The following is a 23,294-nucleotide window of genomic DNA, read 5'->3' as shown; positions in this document are numbered from 1 at the left end:
AGTCTTCTCCTTGTTTTACTGGTCCATTATATTCCATGTTAAATCCCTAAGCAGAAATCCCTAGTCAATCACATTTTTTAAGGATAAAACTCCAACTTGGACACAGTCTTCCATTTCTACCTAGTGCATGGTTTAATGTACTTTTTCTAGTACTTGGATACACACGTGCCCAAAACTGAAGACCACATTCCAAATGCGGCCCCGATTGTTAATCTTTGTCCCTTGCTGGCTTGTTGACACTTGGCTTTACACACACATTCCTCTTTTACCATATCTTTCACCCACATGAAGGCTTTTATATCACAGCAGGTTAAAAACTCACAGACCAAAAAGGCAGAAATAGAAGGTCTTTCCAGAGAAATAAACACTTGCAAAGTGCAAAATACTGTTCCAATGGCAAGAAGAACAGAACTGCATTAGTACCCAAGTGCAGCTGGGTGAAATCAGGCACAAACAGTATAAAAATCTGTCTCCATCTCCTGGTGCGGAGTCACAACCCAGGTGTCCTGGACTGATCCTGGTACGTACAGGGAAACAGTATAAAAAAAACATGTCCACAGTCACACGGTGCGGAAGTCTTAAATCCATGGCTAGGAATCTGACCACTACATCTTAAAAACAGACGCTCGAGTACAGAGCTTTTCACCTCTAGGACTGAACGGCTTATGGGATCAAGAGAGGGATAGACAACATCTCTCTTCTGAGACTAGAAGTCTCAGATAAAGCACCAAAGGTTCCAGAGTCTTTCACCTTTACACTGCTTTTTCAAATCTGAGCCACTGGAGTATTAATTACAACTGTAGCGGCATAAAACGGAAGTCTGCCTGCTACTAACAGGGAAGGTGAAAAACCAAGGTCTGTCTTTTAAAAATGGTCCTGTTCTAGAAAGACATCCCTCTCACTAAGGAACCAAGAAAATGCCTAACAGGCATTCTCCCCTCCCAGGCCACCAATCAGAAGTCACTTCCATTTAGTAATCTTGGAAATTATGAAAAGCGAAAGATGGACACTATGGGTCCATCATCTATTTTCTCCTAGATAAAGATATCTGCTAAACTGAATAAACCAAGAACATTTTAGGGAAAAATGGGTCCTAGTGACTTCTCCAAACTTGTAAGGGCCATAATCCTACTTGTGGAAAATCTATTGTCTTGTACCTAGGAGGAACCATTGGTTTTATCAAAACAGACTGCAATCTTAAAATCAACCTGCGTAAAGGAAGTTCCTAACCACGGTCTTGTTACCAGGGATCCTTATCACTTACAATGCCATCACAACTGGCACTCAAGAGTAATGGACATTCAACTCTGTCCCCACTCCAGGCAGAGTTCAGGCAGACTGGAAGGGCATGCTCTGTGCATAAACGAATGGACTCTCTCTTCCAATAATGCCAATCTAGCATACTTCATTAGAAACAGATTCACAGAGTTTTGGTTTTTTTTTAAAGCACAGATAGTTGGTTAAAGCACCTCACCTAATGTAGCTGCGGCTGCTAGTCCTGCTGCATACGGATCTGTTCCTGGAGGAGCGCTGATGATGTATGGATTGGGGACAAACGCGGCAGGAGCTAAACCTGCTGAAAACATACCTGTCAGTAAAAAACAAACTTCGATAGAACTGTAGCCCTAACCAGAATACCTCCATATTACAGAAACTCCTTCCTGTACGGAGATGCATCAAGGATCAAGAAGGAAAATGGATTGATTTAAAAGAAAACAGACTATGAATTCACATCCAATTCACCACAGTCGATAAATTGTTTACAAGGACTCCAATAACTTATTAAATACTTTAACTCTTTTTAAGACAGTATAAAGCAGGTGAATACTCTGAACTAAAGACATGGCTTGCTTGGTTGAAACCCCTTGCATTTCAAAAGTGTGTCCTGTTCTAAATACAATATGCGTACAAGATGTTCTCTGAAAGTGATTCATTCTGCTCTTCCAAGTCAGTCTCAAGTCTTACCGTGTCCCTTCTTAAGAAAACAAATCCTGCTACAAGAGGGTATTTTTAAACTGGCCCGTAAAGACTTTCTCTAGAATTTGTCTCTCCCCTAGTATCAACAATTGGGGTCAGTACTCTGCACTCTGTGGTTTCCTTACAGTAGTAATAAGCAGCTGTCTCTGTTTTACACCTTTAATATTAAGCAGCACTTGGTAAAATAAATGCTTTGTGACCGTGTACTCCCATGGCCAACCTTAAGTGCCTACAAGCTTGCTAACAGTGGCTTTGTGAAAGAAAAGCAACAAAAAGATACTTGAAATCTGTGACTGCTGTGTAACCTCTAGATCTCACCTGCAACACACAAGTATCATTTCCACAAGATAACCTTCAACCAATTAGAGCCAATTAAATTTCTAATGTATCTGTATAACAAAGCACCCTTAAGCATCCTTGTCTCCTCTCTGCCAGATCTGCAACAATAATCCAAAATTCACCCGTCATGCCAGATCCTTCCCGTGGGACATAAACCCAGGACTGCCACTGAAAGTTTAAAATCTTACCACCACAAGCAAATTTCACAAATCATCTAGACTTTTGTTGGGCTAGGAATAAGCTTATATAGTAGAAAAGACAAAATTCTAGCCACATCCTGATTTTCACCATGTTGCCACAGGTAGATTTATTTTTCTGAAGGAGAGGCCCTAGCCCACTATCAGTTGGCAGCAATTAATCCCATTTTATTTTCTTTATACTAATCCTGTCATCATTGCGCCGTCTGCATGGCTTCCAATTTTCGTTTGCTTAACTTTACCAGTTGAATTCACCATAATCAGTAGCCCTACAGGAAAGGCCCAGTTAATTGAAGGTAATAACTGTTTTCCAAAAGTAAATTCTTTCAAGGATTCACATGGATGGGGTAGTGTAATAAACTGGTCTATGTCACCCCTGAGGGGTTTCCCAAGCTTAGAGTTTTAGAAGAGCCAAATCTATTAAGCAACTAGAATCCATTTGCTTTAAAAAAAAACAACAAAAAAACAACAAAAAAAACCCAGCTCCTATTCTATCTGGTTAAGGGCAAGCAAAGAAAATGTAAGGGCATAACTTTCCATGGACGAAGGAGAGGTTTAGTGACACCAAGAAAAGATTGTTCTGAGGACAAATACAACCATTCCTTCTCCCAACTTCATATTGAAGGAAATAAAACTTAAAAGGTATCTGAAAGGTCTCAAATGGCTTGCAAAAACACACTATAAACCCAGAAGGCACTATAAAAAAAAAAAGCCATATTCCCGAGCATAAACTAGTAGAGATCCTACAACACACTTCAAACTGGGCTCATGATCAGCATTCATGAGAGGTCTTAGAAATCCTAAAGTGTGAATACACTTCAGCTGTTAATGCTCAAAAGCATTTCCAGGTATCAGCACTCTTGGGCTGTTGCTGCTCTGAAACTGGCAGCACCAAAGGATGAGATATAACACAGGAGCAAAGAAGCTCCCAAAATATTTCTAGGTGCTCTCAAATTAGTGAAGCACCTAAGAGATACAGAAACATTACAGCAGAAAAAAAGACCACATGGCCTATCTAGTCTGCCTGTCCACACACCAATGTTCTCACAGGACACCAAAGTTACCTATGAGATATCTGAGCATTCTCTAGGCATCAAAGCGCTCTCATGGCACTGAAGCATCCTTGAAGTGTGCTTTGCCCGGGCCCTCCATGCAGAGAAAAGTCATGAGATGCAAAGTACTACGCAGACATTAAAGACCACAAAAATACAGGGCACTGAGTAAAGCACTGGTGAAGTAGTCACACTAAATATCACAGAGCTTCAAGGCAATGAAACAACACGTAGTGTTGTTGCAACAAAGCTATTTCAGTGCCTAGAATTACTCACAAGATGCCACTGCTGTAAACTGCAGAGGTACCCTCAGGGAACGTGAAACTCAAGGGCACCTAGCAGCTTCCGAGCACTCATGCATCCCTAAAGTTATTGCTACACGTGCCAGCTCAAGGAATGGAAATGCTAGTACTCTCAAGGTACCAAAGTGATTTCAAGGCATAAATGTGCAGGCTCTGGAGCACATTCAAAACTGTACAAAACATTGGAGTCACTAATACACTACTGCGCTAACTAGAAGCTGAATTACTCACAAACTACAGGGCCAAGTTCTGAGATATATTAAATATCATTAGGGATGTGTATTCGTTCCATGTTTCAGCAGGAACGCACATACCTTGCCAACTTTCTAGTACATGCAGGAAAACAGAGTATATGCATAACGCATTAATAAAAATATAGGCACTCTCTTCATTTCATGCATGCTATTTTATATTGATATTTTTACTATGTTAGAACTAATTTATGCTTTTATTTTTTCTTACTTCATCTTGTTTTAATCTTCTTGATGCGAATGAATGTATCTTTTCTAAACTGCCCCAAACTTTGGAGGGTGTGGTCTATAAATAAATTTAAATTAAAATAAAATACTAAAATGTTGGTGAGGTATGTGTGTACCTGCCGAAATGGATGTGACTAATGTACATCCATAAATATCATCTGATGAAGAAGCTCAAGTCACTGATGACTTTGAATCCATCTCAGATGGGATCCTTTCTATGGGGAATGCTTGATGCACTGAGAAACAGGAGCATAGTGATTTTCACATGGAGCACAATTGTAAAAGATGCAATTAAGCAACAGTCCTGACTGAACTCGCATTAACAATCTAAAGACGTCTTGTTTGACTTAGAACCTATAAGAAAAGGAAAAAGGCCAAGATGACAGCTGTTTAGTTTGCTCTGCTAGACATGGCTCAACTGAGCAGGCCAAACCCCAGGTTACTATCTGCAAAGATTATGGGAAACTGCAAAGGGAAAATTTGCTCCTTTGCCTCTGCTAGTTTTGCCACCTATCAGTTTCTACCACAAGGGATCCATTAGCTGGGGCTCCTGCTATTGATGTGCCTTCTCCCAGAAAAAATGCCAATGTAAATTGATTTTTTTTACTAAACCAAGTTTATAAAATGCATAGTCCCTTAGCCCTAGAAGTCTTAAAAGAAAAAAAGGCTGCTTCCTTGCTCTTCCAGGCTGCAGTGTGTATCTGTTGGCAGGTTGCAAGACTGCCTCGTGGGGGATGAGGGATCTGGACCACAAGATATCCAACCCTTGGGATTTAGGAGCGAGCTACAAGTAAGGGTCACAACCTCCTGCTCATCCATCTCAAATCAGAGAGGATGGCCCCACCAGGACCAGGCAACTCCCTGTGAGGATCCACTTCTAGCCTTTGCTTCTCTTACAGTTTTTTGTTTTTTTTTACTCTCTCCAGACTACAGGTTTGCACCATCCTGCAGCTACTGGAAACAGAGAAATACAGTCAATACTGGCAGACTGCAGGCGGCACACTAGGTTATGTACAGTGTCAGTAAAACTTTCTCTGAATCCATCTGCTGGAAGGGATGCAAAACCCAGGAGTCTGGACTGATCTGGGTACGTACGGGGAATGGGGTTTAAAAGAAGTTCTGATAGGTTCCTACAGGAAAAGTCCCTAAAGCATTAGCAGTCAGGTAGACTAGGGAAAGTCAGTGCTCTCTCTAAAAAAAGAAGAAATACATCTTTTTTGGGTTCTGCTGGGTACTTGTGACCCAGACTGGCCATTGTAGGAGACAGGGCTCAATGGACCTTGTTCTGATCCAGCATGGCAAACCTTTTGTTCTTAGAGTAAAATCACTCAGATGACATGGAGGAAGTTCTGGAACTTCATCAGCAAGTTTTATGGACTTATTATTTACAATTTCCCTGTAAGTGTTTAAATCTCGGATCAGGGGAAGCAATTTTTTTTTTTTTACCCAATTTATTTATGAAGGACAGTTAAGCATGTAATAGCAGCTCCCTCACAAATTTTCTGCCTCTTGGCTTATAACAAAACTTGAGTTATTTTTCGCTGGTTTAATCAATTATAATAATGCTCTTAAACAGCTATCTTATTGGCTTTATTCCTTAAACTTTTGAGTTTAAAAACTGCCTTGGCTTTCTCTCTCTTTTTAGTGGGCTTGGTGCTACACACAATGATTTATTTTCTCTTCCCGTTTTCTAGATATTGACATTGTATGATGGCATTTTCACAAATTCAAGAAGAGAAAAAGGAAAGAGAAAAAACAGATTGTAAAACTAAAAAGGAGTGAAAGAGATACCCCCCCATTGAGCCATGAAAGAAAATAAACCAACAGCCTTCTTGAAAAGATGGCTGCTGGCTGATAGGTGTGAAAAGCAAGATTGTTACTTGTAAACAGGATTCTCCATAGACCACGGGATGAATTAGCTGTTATGCATGACGTCATTTGAAAGCACTGACATGGACCCATCTCTTATGAGCTCAGTAAGTTTTTACTGAGCATGTGGCAGGAGTTTCTGTGCACGTGTGCTTCTTTGTGAGCCCCCTCAGTCTCTTCCAGGGAGGCAGGAGGGATTAAGAATGGCAAATTCATCCAGTTGATGTGGGAACAGTGCCATTATGCAGAAAGATTCCTCCATCTTGGACAGCAGAAGCTCTAACTTCCCCACTCTCCTGTTTTCAGGTGTTAAAGAGGCAAAGACATTGTTCCCTAGAGCTGATAATTTGGCACCCACTGGTTTTGGGGCCCTCTGAGAAGAGATATCTTCCTCAGAAACCCAAAGGGGCTCGTCCTCACTTTGAGTAGGTTGTAAGAATGAAGAAGAGCTTAACACCACAGCTGCAATAGCAGCTGGCTCCAATTTGCTTCACACCACCTGTGTCAATAACACGCCACTCCATAGACAGCAGAGGTAATTCCTTCCACGCCATGACACCCACAGTGGGACTCTTGAAATTATGCGCTGAAGCAATCTGTTCCTGCACAACAGATGAAACCATGGTTTGCCACGCCAAGTGTGTAGATGGTGCCCTGGCCAGCCCCAGGTCTGGATAGAAAAGGTGACTTGGCAACATGGGGATATTCCACACCAAAAATGTAGCTAGTACCTGCGCAGAGGCTACATCCTCTCTTTCATGGCATTGAGGAGGGGTTCGCTCCTATATGGCCTTGCACGTTTATCGAACTTTTCAGCTTCGACGGAGATGACCCTGACCCTCTTGCATCTTAAATACCTTTCTCTGCATCTCCTTGGATGCAGATATGTTTCGCATCATGTCATCCCCTGACCTATGACGTTATCTAGAGCCCAGGGGCAAAGTAGAGGGGGGAGCCTTCCCATGGTTGTGGGGATGAGAGGGGGAAAATGTCCTGACTCAACTCCTTGCATCGGGAACCCAAGATATTCCACTGTGCAACGAAGTATGATTCCACTGCTCAGCCTCGCACCGAGGCAATTCCAAACCTCTGTCAGCTTCTTGGCACAATACTTCTATGCCCTGAGGGACATGCGCCACAGTTGCAATGAATTGTGGTCCGCGCCGAAGCACTGCTAACAGACAGAGTGAGTATCCATGACAGACATACAGCATCCACATATGCAAGGCCTTAAACCCTCTTACCATGTTTTGGTTTTTTGTTTTTACTTTGAAATCTTTTCTTTTTCTTTGTTAGAACTTAAGTTCTGTTGGAGAGGCTGCTGAAAGATGAAAAGTTTTAACAAGGCAAAAAAAAAACCGAGAAGGCACTATGCCTCAAGAGATAGAAAGGTTTGAGAGGATACGGGTGATAAGCTTGATGAAGAAAGACTGAGGGGCTCACAAGGAAGAATGTGGGAAGTTTAGGAAAATTTATACAATGGATGTTCTTATTTCTTTAAATATTTTCCAGATTTTCCATCTTAGATTGTAAAACCTGGTTCTCCTTTATCAAACCACATTGCAAGTCATTAACTTTCCCCAAATCAGCCTTAACTTCTGTCATTTCTCTTTTTATTTGCAAGTTTTCCAATTCCATTTTTTCAACACTTCTTTTGGTATCATTCAGTCTTCATTACAGCTTCAATTTGTATTCCCATGTTCTTATTCATCTCATTTATAGCTTCCCATATTAGCTCCAAGGAAAAGATATGAGGCCTTACCAGGGCTTTAAATTGCAATGGGGAAACCTCAGCGTGGTTCTCTCCAGGCCGCTCTGGTGGAAGTTTCGCCAGCTCCCTGGTTGTAATTTTGAGCAGTAGGCTGTTCCTGGTGGACGTCATGCCTCGTGGAAGATTCCTTTGGGCCACCAACTTCGGATAGCCCCGGGTCTCCTCGTTCCATCAGGAGCCTTGCGGCGGGGTTAACTGGCGGCGATCTCGCCCCGGGGGAGAGTGATGTCATCAGTTCAGGAGCGTCGGAGGGCTCCTCTTCCCCCTAAACTTCCCAATCTAACACCAATGCAGCTCTGGAGGCGATATTTGATGGAGGTTTTAAATTTACCTGAGGCAACACTGCCAATAATTTCCAAATTGTACTACCTTCCTCCGTTGAAGAAAGCCTCCAGATTAAGAATTGAGGAAAATATTCAAATGCAGGAATTACAACTGGCTCAAGAATCAAGCCTTAACGTCTCGGAGACCAACTTAGCGAAACCTTCAACATTATTGGTGACATTTATGCTTGACTCTGATAAAGACTGGGTATTTAGGAAACATTTTTTAAATAGGTCTAAGAAGTTTTGGGGCTGTAAGGTTCAGATGTTTCCAGATTTATCTCCACAATCCCAAAAGCGCAGAAAACAGTTTTTACAGTTAAAATCTCAAGCACTACAACTTGGGATGTACTTCATTCTGAAATTCCCATGTAAATGTTTAATAAAGTTTAGTGGTAATACATATATATTTACTCAACCACTGCAGCTAACACAATTGTCTCCAAGGGAAAACCAGTGTTGAGTTCTACACCAGGAACCACATAATGTGCTCTTCTGTTGTGAAGAGATTTCTCTAATATTATCATCCTCCTAAAGCTAAAATTGCCTAGTTTATATATATTATTATATATTATACCTGACATTGTGCAAACCTGGATCCATATTGTGGGCTTAGACGACAGGACTGGAAGTTTAAATTTCCTGGAATGAGTTTAATTAGTGTAAATTTTATTTTATGTTGTTGTTCTGATGCCTGTATTTCAATTCAAGTGCTGTTGCTTGATGATAATTTTGTAAAAGCAATAAATAGATCATTAAAAAAAAAAAAAAAGGCAGAATGTGGGAACTCCTGCACTAAAGACCTACCTACTGAGCTTTTGAGAGATGGGTCCATATCGGTGCCGCTGGATGACATCACCCATGCCTAATGGCCAATTTATGGCTGCTTGTTGACAGAGCAGCTCTAGAACTCTAAGCTTGGGAGGTTTCTCGGTTGGAGCATGGAAAGGATCAATGTTACCATTAGCAATAATCTATGGAAAATACTTATGTTTGGAGGAAAATGCAGCACAGTGTAAGCACACTTGGGAGTCTCATGGTACGGGACTACAGTGCTGCTGCAATTGTGGTAGTGCATTATAGTGATGGCAGGAACTCTGCTAAACTACAGCCTATAATAAAACTGACTTCTGAGACTCTAAATGTGTTTGGCTTTTTCCTGTGATGACAGCAATCCAATCGTTACTGATAATTTAAAGGGCAGAAGAAAACAGCAAGAGGTATGTAATTCAATACATTATATATAATGGCGTCGGCGTCACTCATTGCCAAAGCTTTTGATCACTTTGCATTGGAAGCCCTCTTATTCAATTATATCTGTAAATGGGCCTTGTAAGTAAGATACTGATGCAATCGACAATATCAATTTATTTATATGACACACTTATGAGGGTGTCATCTTTTGATTTATAAAACCACTCCATTTGGCTTTACATTTTCCCCATCCAGATGTGTATATCATCTTTTAAGAGGGTTTCACAGAACTACATTTACACAAACATTTATATTGTGCAGCAACCAAAATGATTTCAACTAACAAATTAAGCAAACAAAAATGCGGGAAGCATAAAAGCAGACGGTTGTTCAACCTGTTATGTTTTCAGAATAAGTGACTACATACTCTCCCTTCTCCCTGCAACCTTTAGAGCTAAGCAGAATTCTGCGGGACCTACAGCTTCAGGAAAGACCTTAATATTCCTAAAGCAAGGAAGGACACAGTGTCTGAGAAAAGGCAGCAATGATGCTGTGAGAGAGACTAACATACCAGTCCCAAGCTGCTACCAATTGTTTTAGGGTTATATGGGAAAACAGAGGCACACAACAGCGAACCCCAACAGGAACAGTCTGATGATGGCTAGGTATAAGAGGTCTCACCTATGTGAGGCTGATGGGCTGCTGCCAATGCGTACTGCTGCTGCTGTGCTGCTGTCAGCTGCTGAACTGCCAGCGCATTCGGTCTTTGGAACAACTGCAAAACAAAATGCACAATTACTGCATTTCCAGACTCTCTTCCAGTACTTCTCTCCAACAATGAAATACTTGGCATAAAATACATTGAATTTACTAACTGGGAAAGTCAGATTAAGTCAAATGTCTTGTTTTCAACTGAATGCAAAACACGCAGGAAGGCAGAGTGACCTGCTCAAGGTCACGCAGCGTTCAGAGCAGATGAGAGTACTCAACTCATGTCAGGTCTGAACCTGAATCAAAGTTCAATGCTCTAGCTATTAAGTCACTCCTCCTCCAAGCACAACACTATGGACATTATTTAAACAAAGGTAAAAGCACTAAAAGGCAAATAATTTTTTAATATCTTCTTAAATTTGAAAAGAATTAAAAAGGGGAATTGGGTTTAGAGGACCGCCAATGCTGGGCCCTGACTTTTACAGTCCGGGGTATTGATATGCAGACATCAGGGAAACGCACAGGCCTGCTTCTACAGCTAAGCATGTTCAAGCATGTCTGATTGTAAACATTACTATCCTTAACAGAAGACTTGGGGATAGCCAGCACGGAGCAGCAGTTACTACTTTAAACAGAGCCATAGGGGTAACCTGCATGAAGCAGCGGTTACCTCACCTTATGAAACTTGCTGGGCAGACTGAACAGACCATTTGGTCTTTTTCTGCCATCGATATTATGTAAATTAGTATTAAATTAGCAGTACTAATTTCACTGAGAGGAAGACTGAACAAATTTTCTGATGCTTACTTAAATGTAAGTCAAAATATCACTTTTTAAACTCAAAGCTTTTTCAATTGACCTGTTTCCATGCATATGACTAATTATATTGGGTAACCATACAATTACCATCATCAAAAGCCGAATACTATATCAAAAAAATCTTTTTTTTTTTTTTTTTTTTTACAATTTAATAATTTGGGGCTTTTTAGCCTGATTTTACAAATAATATTCAAGACAGCTTACATTATTACTGAAGTCAAGTACATTAAGTCCCTTCCCCAAAGAGCTTACAACAGGAGACAAAATTGACTTGCCCAAGGTCACAAAAATAAGTCTATGGGTGAGAAAGGGGACATGGGATACAAATCTTGGTTTCCCCAGTTCCCAGCCCATTACTCTAACCTCCCTACCAGTCCAAGTACTCAAGATCACAGATGACAGATGTAAAAGAAATTCTCGCAGTGGGATACACAGACAGTTCTAACATTATTCAGAAATTCCAAGTCCCAAAGTGTCACATCGCAATTTAATTATTTTAAATACTGGGTGCCTTGAAGGTAGAGAGGACATCAGATATGGAAAAATGGGATAACTGGAAAGAATGTGTGGGTAATAAAAGTAACACTAAATATCTAAACAAGTGTAAGAAAACAGACACCTTTATTCTAATAGACAAAAGATACCTTAAGGAAAAAAAAAGCAAACAAGGTAAGACTAAACAATAAACCTATCTGCTCATGGTTCTAAAGGATTCTGTCTTATTTAAGGGCACACCATCCTTAAAACAGCAATAGTTTCAACAATTCTAATAATTTGGCAATTAAAAAAATTGATCAGCATCCCCTTTTTGTTTTATATTTAATTTCCAAGGAAAAAAAAAAGATAATTTTTTTTTTTTTAAGCTATGGGAGTAATTTTCAAAGGCACTTATGTACTTAAAACCCGGTTTTATTACGTGACTCTTTGTAAACAGCCCCAGCATGTACATGTGTACTCTTACGCAGAGCTGGGTGAGACTGGCAGTTATGTGCATAACTTTAGATTTTGGAAGTGTATCATGTAAATCCAAGCGTGCTCTGAAGCAGATGTAACTTTACACGTACACTGCAGGCTGTGGACCTGTGCCCATCTGCAAATCTGTGTGCATAAATCCGCTTTGAAAATACCAGCAAAAGTCCATGGACAAAAAGTACCTGCAGGCGTTTGTTTGAAAATGAAGTTAGTTGTCATTTTCATTGACTAGGAGACAACTGTTACCAAATTCAGGGAGGTGGAAGATTCATAAATGGGATATAAGATTAAGTAATAAACAGGGATGGAAAAAGAAGAAGGAAAAAAAAAAGCAATGGTTGAACAGTCCCAACCATTCACCAAAGCAATCATGAATTACTAATACAGACAAATAACCAGAACATGATATGCAGTCAGTCAAAATGCAAATGAAAAACACTGTTCAACTTCACAAGTTGTGTTCATGAAACCTGTGAGACTGCTAGACCGGAACCCTGGCCACACTATCAAAAGAGTGGTTCTCATCTAGGTCCTTGAAGACCACCCAATCCAGTCTGTTTCCCCCCCCCCCCCCAGATATCTACACTGAATATGCATAAGATCTATTTGGAGACAATGAAGACAGTGCATGAAAATCTCTCTCATATACATATTCACTGTGGATATCCTGATAACCTGACTGGCTTGAGCCCTAGATTGAGAACTTCCAAACTAAATGTTAACATGAGACATGATGAAAAAAAATGCCGATGCAAAATCAGGAGTCTGCATCAGAGGAAATACATTTGTGAGAAGAAAATCAACTTGATGCCTGATACCGTGTTTCCTGATGAAAAATACAAAACAGGCAGGAAGGATTGTTTCAGCAGAACAAAGAAAATAGTGAAATTTAATGAAGAGCTGAAAAACCTGACTAGGGAATTAAGAGGAGAAACATTATAAAATGTTTGGCCAAGGATAAAGGAAAAAATGTGAATGCTGAAGAAAGCTGCAGTACCTGCTGGAAATACATTTGACTGAGTCAGCACAAAAAAAAAAAAAAAAAGAAACAGAGCAGTTGCAGGGCCACAACAGCGTGAGAAGTCCCACACATGAACAGTAAAAAGAGTTTTAGTTTTTAATCAGAATGTTCTGGAAATTTCTTCCCACTTTGTGTCATGCCTACTCATGTCACCTGTTCGTGTGACTGGTGAACCTGCTTGCCTTCAGAGAATCCTACTCATACTTAATTATTTTGAAGGAGAATTAGATATCTACCACTTGAATAATCCAACTTGGTATCAACTAAGACTTGACTGCCTGTTGGTGCTCTTTGATACTCAGAAGAAAAATGTTTACATAATGACAGAAAGTTAGCAAGCTTTGCTCACAGGTCCGAACCCATTGAGGATGGGGTCCATAGTGGGTCCAGGTGCACATGAGACCTTTGTGTAATTCTCTCCTCAATTGCAAGGTTATGAGAGGAGACTGCCACTCATGATCGATGCCAGAACCAGTCTGCCCTGGTGGTTTCTGAAACTAAGGAAAGGAGTAGATCGTGGTGGCAAGCATACAACTCTTTCAGGTCCAGGGTGCAAATCTAGTCTCCTGCTAGGATGAAGGGCAGGATGGTGTTAAGTTTTTGTAAATCCAGGATGGGTCTCAATCCCTCACCTCCTCAGACTCCTTGGGGATAAGGAAATAGCAGTGGAACCCTTTGTCATGGTCTTTGGAAGGGACAGGTTCTATTGCTTGCTGGTTGAGAAGTGACTCCACCTTGAGACGGAACCAGATTGAAGGCTAAACACTGATGCAGTACAGAGAGATGGGAGAAGTGCAAACAGACTCAATAATTCTTAAGATCCAATGGTCATCTTCTATCACTCTTCAAGAAACAAGTAAATCCTTCCACCTACCAGAAGGGTCGTAGTCTGAGGGTTGAGACTTGTCAAAAATTTGGACCAGTTAGGCTGAGCCTGATGCAACTTTTTAGATTAAAGTCTCTCATGTGAACATCCTTGTGCCAGAAGCTGCTGTTGTGCTAGCACAGGTGGGGCATGATACCACTGGAATTGGCAGAAGGGGCTTCTGTGGAAAAAGGAACATTTATAAGCAAAGTAAAGATGTCTAGAGGAAGAAGGCTGCTCAGCTCCCAGTGACCTTGATCCCAAATAGACTGTTGCCTAAACATGGGACATCAGCCAACATTCATGAACAACCTTACACAGGTTGCTGGTTTACAACAAAGCCATCTATAGCATGCACCAATTGCTGCCACAGAAAAAAATTCATATATTGACCAGAGGAGAAGCCACTTGCATTATTCCATATCCAGAAGGGGCTGCTGATAGCCTTCCTGCTTCCCGTCGAGAGACTCAGTTTATTGATGCAGTCGTGAAAGTATTGCATCATGAGAATTGATGGACTGCAATAGTAACATAGTATTGAGGGCAGAAAAAGACCAAAAGGTCCATCCAGTCTGCCTAGCAAGTTTCTTATGGAAGTAACTGCCACTCCATGCAAGCTACTCCCATGTTTCTATTAAGGATAGTAACTGCCACTCTGTGCAAGTTACCCCCCAAGCCTTATGTTAAGGGTAATATTAATCAAAACCAGCAACTGTCAAATCCATTACAAAATTACTGCAAGTAATATTTTTACAGGGCGAGCAGCCTTCTTGATGAGTCAGACAATGCTGCTTTGCTTTTGAACTTACTTGGCTGTAGAAGAAATCCTGCACTTTCCCCCTAATCTCTGCATATCAGTACCTCGGACCATAAAAGTCAGGGCTCAGCACTGGCTGTCGTCTGAATCAAATTCCTCTTTTTTCCCATGGGCAATGAGCATCGAGCTACGGAAGACTTTGTTCCTGAAGTTTTCCAACAACCAAGGGTTCTTAAGGTGGGAGGTGTTGGAATAAATTCTGATTTTTTAAAATCTCGTTTCAATTCAACAATCACTGACTCTGGAGATTGTTTTACTTAAGGTCCAGCTTCCTGCCTACTGGGGGAGGGGCAAGAGGCCAGATTATCTCACATTCTCTTTTGCAGTTCATACAGGATTGAATGGATCAGGTTTGCTGCAGGCTCAGAAGATATTTCCATAATCCAAAATATCCCAACAACCTCTGTGTAGGGATCTTTGTCCTTATGGACACTGCTTCCAAACCGTCTTACCCAACTTATCCAGGAATTTAGGAGTACAAAAGGCCTTCTGGTGGAGATGAATGCTCCAGCAGGTCAGGAAAAGAATCCCCCATAGACCCTTTCTCTGAACGGAAAGGTGGAGGGACACTAGCCCATGACCCTGACGTTGATCAGGGTGGCATCCTCTATCATCTTGGAGGGAAAGATTCCCGGGGGATACGCCAGTCAGTGGTGTCCCATGTTCCATCCTCAGACTGGCTAGATTACTCCGCAGAGAGGGATGGTATGCCTGTCTGATGAGGGTTAATTCCCACATTGGGACTTCTGATGGGAGCTTCCAAGGTGTGGAGGTGAAGAGGACTCCCCCTTGTGGGAACAAATCTGACATTCTGGACAGGAAGGTTGATGGGTGCCCTCTCATTGGCCTCCAGTGAGGTAAAGAAAGTCTTCACCAAATCAGCCATCAGATCTATGGACTTGTATCCTTTAACCCAGAGTTGACAAAAAAAAAGACGTCCTCTTCTGAAACCAGTATACAGTCATCTTCCTGAGAAGCACGTACTGGTCTCCAGGAAGAGATTTCCTTCTACATTGATGGTGCTGGTGGCTGGATAGAGACCAGAAGTACAATGGAGAAAATCAGATCTCTATTCTCCAAGCAAAGCTCAAGGTTAGATGGAAGAAAAAGACCTCCAGAAAGTTTGGGATCCAGGCCAAGGAGGTGAGTTGGAAATACAGGTGCCAATATGGTGGAAGAAGAACAGGAGACTACTAGTTCCTCCCCAACTCCTGTTCTTGCACTGAGTGCAGAGATGTGGCAGACAACCAACAATGCATGCTTCAACAACTTCTGTTTAGCTGGCACCAACTACCTAGCTCTGATGAATGGCACATCTTTTTCTTCTGAACTGACCAGCCCTGTGAGATGTGGAACTGGCCCCTGGGTGAGACAAGCAGCTTGCGGTTCCTACAAGCAACGCTTCTGCATTGTGCTTGACTCTTGAACTACAGTGGATCTTGCGTTGTGGGGGGGGGGGGGGGGGGATCTTTGCCTGAGGAGCTCCTCCATGTCTCTTTGTGGGGAACCTGAGGAGGCCCCGCTCTGGAAGGAGGAATAGTTTTGACTTTTCACCGATCTGTGAAGTTCCTCCATCTTTCAGGCTCTGTTCCTCTGGGATCTTGGTGACATCCAACTACAATCGTAACAGTTAGCTGAATCTTGGTTAAGATGCATCTGCAACAAATATCGTGGCCATCGGTGTTGATCATCTTGTGGCCACAAACAGTCCTTAAAACCATTGGAGATGGTCTTCTTGGAGCCAGATAGCTTGCATTATTAGTTTTGTTTTGTTTTTTTTGTTTAAAAGAGTAGCAAAAGTGCTATTGAGGGGATGCCGAGGCAGTGAGGCAACTCGGAACATTAACTGAAGCAAAAACATCAGAAAGTTGAAAAAGGGACAAATAAGAAGGGGGGGGGAGAGGGGGAGAGAGAAAGAGAGAGAGAGAAGGTATAAATCCATGCAGGAGCTTGGACAAAAACAGACTGAGGGGCTCACAAGACAGCATGCACATGGGGAAACTCCTGTGCATGTTTCATAAAAAGCTTTACTAAGCTGGAGGGATGGGTCTGTGTGGTACTGTCGGATGACGTCACCTACTTGTCATTACTGATTTAGCCCTGCTAGTCGACAGAGAATTTTGTTGACATACCTAAAAGTCATGAATGCTTTCAAGGGGGTCAGATCACTCACTCATGCTGTTCAGTGGGGTCCAGGAAGAGATTAAGGCAACCTCGAAAGTTACAATAGCTAGGTGGCACAAAGAGGCAATAAACTTGGCCCTATATCTAGCGCTTAAGCACATTCAACCAGGGTACAAGCACATTCAACCAGGGTACAAGCAGCTTCCTGGGTGAAGCACTGCATGGTCCAGCTGGAAGAGATTTGTAAGGCAGTTACTTGGGCTTCCTTGCATTTGTTTTCCAAGCACTACCATCTGGTTAGGGAGGCTAGAGATACTGCATCCTCTAGGGCAAATGTCTTAAAAGCACACCTTTTAGGCACCCACCTGCTTTAAGAGTTGCTTAGGTACATCTTATCTATTGAGTCTGGTCTGGTAAGACAAGGAAGGAAGGAAAAGTTTGGCTCTTTCCTGCTAATTTTCTTTCCTTAAATCCTAACAGACCAATTCCAGGAACCCATCCGTTTTATTCTTCAGCCTCTTCATTCTTCTGCAACTGTGTCTGTGCTTACGGTATCTGAAGTTTTCTGGTTAAACTGCCTCTGTTGTTGGGAGACTTAGGTTCAGTTAGGAACCATCTATATCCATTATGCAGTGGGGAAGAAAGTTTATGATTGTTCCTTGCTTTGATACAGAAATACTGGAGTGCTGCAGGGGAAGTGGCTCTCTATATAGGAGAGGTCAGCACACTTGTTATCTCCATCTCCTTCTGCTGGTAAGGAGAGCAAATCCATGCGTCTGGTCAGGCTTAAGGAAAGCACAGTTGCTTACCTGTAACAAGTGTACTCCTAGGACAGCAGGATGTTAGTCCTCACATGTGGGTGGACATCATCCGATGGAACCTGGCACGAAAATCTTTTGTCAAAGTTTCTAGAAGCTTGGCTGGCACACTGAGCATGCCCAGCATGCCACTATCCGCCCATCCTCGCGAGGACCCCCTTTCAGTCTCATAACAGAGAGAAATACAAGCGAAAAAATAAAACAACAAAACATAAGGATAACCCAACTCCATGGGGAAGCAGGCGGGATTCCTGAAGACTAACATCCTGCTGTCCTAGGAGAACACCTGTAGCAGGTAAGCAACTGCGCTTTCTTCTACAACAACCAGGATGGTAGTCCTCACATGTGGATGAATACCAAGCTCCAGGCTTTCCCCAGGAGCAGGTGAGACCAACAGTCACCGAGCAAAGTGCCAACAGGCACAACAACTGCAGTGTTGTTGGCTGACAGGGGACTGCATGGCTCCAAGCAGGGGTTCTAGGCAGGAAGAGCTCGGTCCAGGTCTGGAAGAGATTGTGCAGGACAGACTGGCTGAAGGGACTGTCCTGTCGACCATTTTTGTCTAAGCAGTAGTGGGGCCGCGAACATGTGAAGGGAGCTTCATGTTGTTGCGCGGCAAATCTTGATGACATGAACCGCTCACAGATGAGCTACATATGTTGCCATGGCCTGCACAGAACGAGCTTTGATGCGGCCTGCCAGCTGAAGGCCCGCTTGCGCATAGCAGAAGGCGATGCTATCCACCAGCTAGTTGGATAAATTCCATTTACCCACTGCCACTCCCAGCCTATTGGCATCGAAGAACACAAAGAGCTGAGTGGACTGCCTGTGACCAGTTGTGCATTCTAGATAGAAAGCCAAGGCCCTCTTGCAGTCTAAAGTATTAAGAGCTCAGTCCCCTGGGTGGGAATGAGGCCTGGAAAAGAAAGTGGGTAAGACAATGGACTGATTGATGTGGAAATCAGTCACCACCTTAGGAAGGAACTTAGGGTGCATACATAAGCCCACACGATCGTGGAAAAATCTTGTGTATGGTGGGTACGTACCCAAGGCCTGAAACTCACTGACTCTACGAGCCAAAGTAATCGCCACTAGGAATATAACTTTCCAGGTGAGGAACTTCGGGTCGCAGGAACACAACGGCTTGAAGGGAGGATGTATGAGCCACACCAGGACAATGTTGAGGTCCCAGGATGCAACAGGAGGCCGAAGAGGGGGCTTCAACTGAAGCAGGCCTCTCATAAAACAACCCACTAAAGGTTGAACTGATATGGGCGTGGCAGTGATACCCCAATGGTATGCACTAACAGCACTAGATGGACCCCGACTGAACTGGCTTGAAGCCCAGATTCAGAAAGGTGCCACAAAAGTAGGGCATGTAAATGAATCCAAGTCATGCCCCACACACACCAGGTGGAGAATCTTTTTCATTTCAAACTATAAGACTTCCTGGTGGAAGGCTTTCTAGAAGCCACTAGCCCCTGGGAGACATTGTCCAAGTGGTGCAGGGGCTGAAGAACTAAGTGATGGGACTGAGGAAAAACCCAATTTTAGAAGAAAAAAAAAATCAGAGTAGAAGCAGAGCTCCAGAACCGCAAGACAACTGCACCGTGGAAAAAGAGAGACTGAAGGGGGACCTCGCGTAGATGCGAGGATAGTGGCATGCTCAGTGTGCCAGTCAAAGCTTCTAGAAACTTTGATAAAATGTTTTCCCGTGCCGGGCTCCAAGGATGATGTCACCCACATGTGAGGACTTCCATCCTGCTTGTCCTAGGAGAAAGAAAATTAGCAGGTAAGAACTTTTTTTTTTTTTTCCATTTTGCTTAACCCAACAGCCAGCTATTTATTCAAAAGTGTTATCTTCTCGGGCCCTTCTCCAGTTCACTTGGGAATGCAGAAAGTGGCTGGTGAAAAACTGGCAAGAAATGCACGTGCGCACGCACACACACACATGCATGCACACACAAGACTTGTGCAAAACTAATTTACAAGTTTCACAATCATATTTACTATGAACTTCTACTCAAAACCAAAATAATCTCGACAGTTCACAGATTCATAAGAGGTTGACAGTATAATTCAATGCACAAAATCACTGAATATTTATACACTAAAATTTAAGAATCTATTTGGGGATAGGTCAATAAAAACTGAATATTCTTGGGTGGAGAACTTACCTGTTGCGAATTGTAATCAAAGAGCCCTACAGTTGCTGCTGCTGAGTCCACAGGTACCTGACTACCCGAATAGTCAAACTGCAGAGGCTCCATGCCAACATGCTCCATGGGGTCCAAAGGGACATTTTGTGACTCCATGCTGGAGAAATCTTCAACAGGCTTGGCACCATTACTGCTGGTCAGCTGAGCTAATCCCTCCGAACCATTCTGGTTTGGACCCAGAAGATCAACCTCATTAGCTGAGTTCTGGCAATTACCAGGAGTACGGCTGGCAAATAAAATAATTGAAAAATATCAGTGAAAGCAACTGATGCAAAGCAACACATGAAACCCATGTCCAAATGTCATGGCTATAAGGACTGGTGAGGTTCACGTGTATTGTGGAGATGATACATTGTGCAGGGGGGAGTAGGGGATACAACTGCCAATGCAATAAAGATCCTACCAAACTCAAGAGAATCGCTCTTGATGGAGACATCCCTTGCAACTTTCAGCCAGCAAGTGCACCTGTCTCACTTAAGCAAACATCACTGGAGTTGGATGGGTGAGGGAGTGGGTGGGAGGCAGGGGAATGTGAAATAAATCCCCTGGGCTGATAATGTCTATATTTCTGTTTACATACCCTGGATACAGTTCTTATCATAGAAGTTCTATACCCCTTCAGTGAACTTTACAGCTGCACAGGTGCAGCGAGTTCCCCCCCACTTCAGATATGCTGATTACCAGCATTAAGGAATAGCAGTAACAAGCAGGTAAGCAGTTGGCATACCTGAATCTTGTTCCACTCCCTTGCTTCAGCAACTGAGCATGAACTGAAGACATCTGCTGCCATGGACCAAATGAACATCCTTCACTATCATGAGAAACCAGGGCAAACATATGTTGGGAAAACCTGGATTTAGAATCTCTGAATTTTTTGCTCCTTAGACTGAACTGCATCTGAACTTCTGATAAGGTAGGCGTATAGGGCAGTGAAGCTTAAGGATAAATGCACAAACATAGCTTCAAAGCAGGGACAATATCCATTTTCCAGAGGTAGCACTATAATTGCAGCTAATGTAAGTAAGTAGAAAGTAATGCAATAAAATTGCTGGGCCCCACTGGATGCCAACATTAGCCAACCAGAACCCAGAATTGTTTGGCCCAGTAGTTCCTCCTTTCTCCTTTTAATTCCAGCTCCACTGGAACCCTGAGCTTTCATTCACAAATACCCAGAGATTCATTCCCTATATTAATAGGCCCACCTCCCACTGTTCCTAGCCTGGTGACTGCAGCAATGGTCCTGCAGTAGGGAGTCATGCACCAGGGCTCCTTCCAAAGCCCACCAGGCCTCAACCTTAATGACGATCACGACCCTCTGTTCCTCCAATCAGAGGCTGTGAACGCTGCCTCCATAGCATTACCAGCCAAACCAGGGTGTGAAAGGCGCAACCTGTGAATCGTAGCAGAGGAGCACGTAACCCATTGGTCCAGAGTCCATCTGGCTACATGCTAGGACACTCTCCACATGGCAGACTGCAGCACTGCCACTGGGCCAGCCCTGAATCCAGAAACATTAACGTAATACGGAAACAATCGGTAAAACTATCAGGATAGTCCAAATACATGCCTGAAGTCTTTCACATCTATGTCAATCCCGTTTTGCACAGGCAAACCATTTGGCTTGTCCAACAGGTCTCCCTCTTCCTTGAGGTCTCCAAGTTTATCACCATCAAATGTCCCTTTGCTTTTCTTATCTCCTTTATCATTGTCATCACTTTCCGTGTCCCTTGGACCCTGTGCCAAATTAGACAGTTCAAATACAGAATATCATCCAGTCTTTTACTTATTTCAGGTGAGCCTCAGTAATCATCTTTAGCATTGATGCTGCAACATTTAAAAGATTAAACAGCAACATAAAATATCTCTCACTCACAGGTAAAAAATACCCTCACAGGCCTCTGGTTGGATGCAGTTCAGAGTAGAAAATTCTGCTACAAAATTTGTAGCTTGCTTGGATGTAGTAATAAATAACTTAATATACACAAAGTTAATTTTTACTGAAAAATACAAAAAGTTTATCTTTAGAAAAATATATTTACAACTGTTTGTTACTGCTTTGCTTCTCTGTTTCAGCATTTTCTTATCTGGTCTCTTGCTTTTCTTTCCTTCTCCATCTTTTCATTATACCTTTCCTCTCATTACAGTGTTTCCCCCTTCCCAAAGCTGCTTCTTTACTTGACTTACCGCCAGGGGTGGCTAACTCCAGTCCTGGAGAGCCACAAACAGGCGAGGTTTTAAGGATATCCGCAATAAATATGTATGAGATAAATTTGCATACAAAGGTGGCAGCGCACGCAAATCTCGCTCGTGCATATTCATTGAGGATATCCTGAAAACCAGGCCTATTTGTGACTCTCGAGAACCAAAATTAGCCACCCTTGCCCTAGGCTATCCTCGTTTCCTTCCCCTCCTCTCTTATGCGCCATTCTTTTATCCCTCTTTCAGTCTCTTTCCCCTCCTCCAATCTCCTATCCTACACAGAAACATAGAACATGATGGCAACCTAGTCCGTCTGCCCGTCCACATCAACTGCTCATCTTTATAGGCCCTATCTCTCAGAGATCCTGTGTCCCAAGTTTTCTTGAATTCTGATACAGTCCTCATCTCCAACATCTCCACAGGAAGGCTGTTCCATGCGTCCACCACCCTTTCTGTAAAGAAATATTTCCTTAGGTTACTCCTGAATCTACCCCTTTTCATCTGCATCCCACAGCCTCCTTTCTGTTGAAAGAGGCCTGCGCCTCCTGTGTATTTATTCCTCGGAGGCATTTAAATGTCTCTATCCCAACTCCATTTTTTCTTTAGAATATACATGTTTCATCTTCAAGTCTGTCCCTATTTTATGATTAAGACTGTTGACCATTTTAGTAGCTGCCCTTAGGAAAGATTATTTAGTTTATATCCTTAAGAAAGTGCGGTCTCCAAAATTATATACAAATGTACTCCAAATGAGGTCTCTCCAGAGACATTATCACCTCTTTTTTTGCTAGCTATTCCTCTCCTTACACACCCAAGCATCCTCCTGGCTTTTGCTTTCGCCTGTTTAGCTTTCTTAAGATCAAACAAACCCAATTTGGTTTTGTGCACAGAACTTCACCCTCTATACTGTACTGCTCCCTTGGGTTTTTCTATGCCAAATACATAACCCTGCATTTTTTTAGTATTAAATTTTAAGCTGCCAACTCTAGACCATTCTTCCAAGCTTTCCAAAAGCCCACTTTATGTTTTCCACATCTTTCTCACTGCCTATCCTGTTGCACATTTTGGTATCATCTGCAAAAAGGCAAACCTTGGCAAACAGCTATTCCGCAATATCGCTAACAAACCTGTTGAAGAGAATCGGACAGAGAACTGATCCCTGCAGCATACCTTTAATAACCCCCTTTTCATCAATATGAACTCGTCCGTACCTCAGTCAGCCTCAG

At 42.5% G+C, this 23,294-nt stretch overlaps 1 protein-coding gene across 14 annotated transcripts in view; it reads right to left on the bottom strand.

Annotated features, from left to right (window-relative positions):
- The window catches only part of PUM1 (pumilio RNA binding family member 1), a 193,194-nt gene that overhangs the window by 78,211 nt on the left and 91,689 nt on the right, over nucleotides 1-23,294 (bottom strand). For 7 of the 14 annotated variants that reach the window (XM_029619108.1, XM_029619107.1, XM_029619111.1 and 4 more), the window contains 4 exons: nucleotides 21,437-21,603; nucleotides 19,828-20,095; nucleotides 10,185-10,278; nucleotides 1,475-1,588 (listed from right to left, as the gene is read on the bottom strand). In XM_029619108.1, coding sequence (XP_029474968.1) covers nucleotides 1,475-1,588; nucleotides 10,185-10,278; nucleotides 19,828-20,095; nucleotides 21,437-21,603 — 643 coding nt within the window. The remainder of the gene's footprint in view (nucleotides 1-1,474; nucleotides 1,589-10,184; nucleotides 10,279-19,827; nucleotides 20,096-21,436; nucleotides 21,604-23,294) is intronic. The other 7 variants (XM_029619109.1, XM_029619120.1, XM_029619110.1 and 4 more) reach the window with 5 other exon arrangements.

The sequence above is a fragment of the Rhinatrema bivittatum genome, chromosome 11 (assembly GCF_901001135.1).
Source record: "Rhinatrema bivittatum chromosome 11, aRhiBiv1.1, whole genome shotgun sequence".
NCBI classification, from domain to species: domain Eukaryota; kingdom Metazoa; phylum Chordata; class Amphibia; order Gymnophiona; family Rhinatrematidae; genus Rhinatrema; species Rhinatrema bivittatum.
The sequence above is the reverse complement of the archived record's forward strand: the minus strand, read 5'-3'. Positions and strand labels throughout refer to the sequence as shown.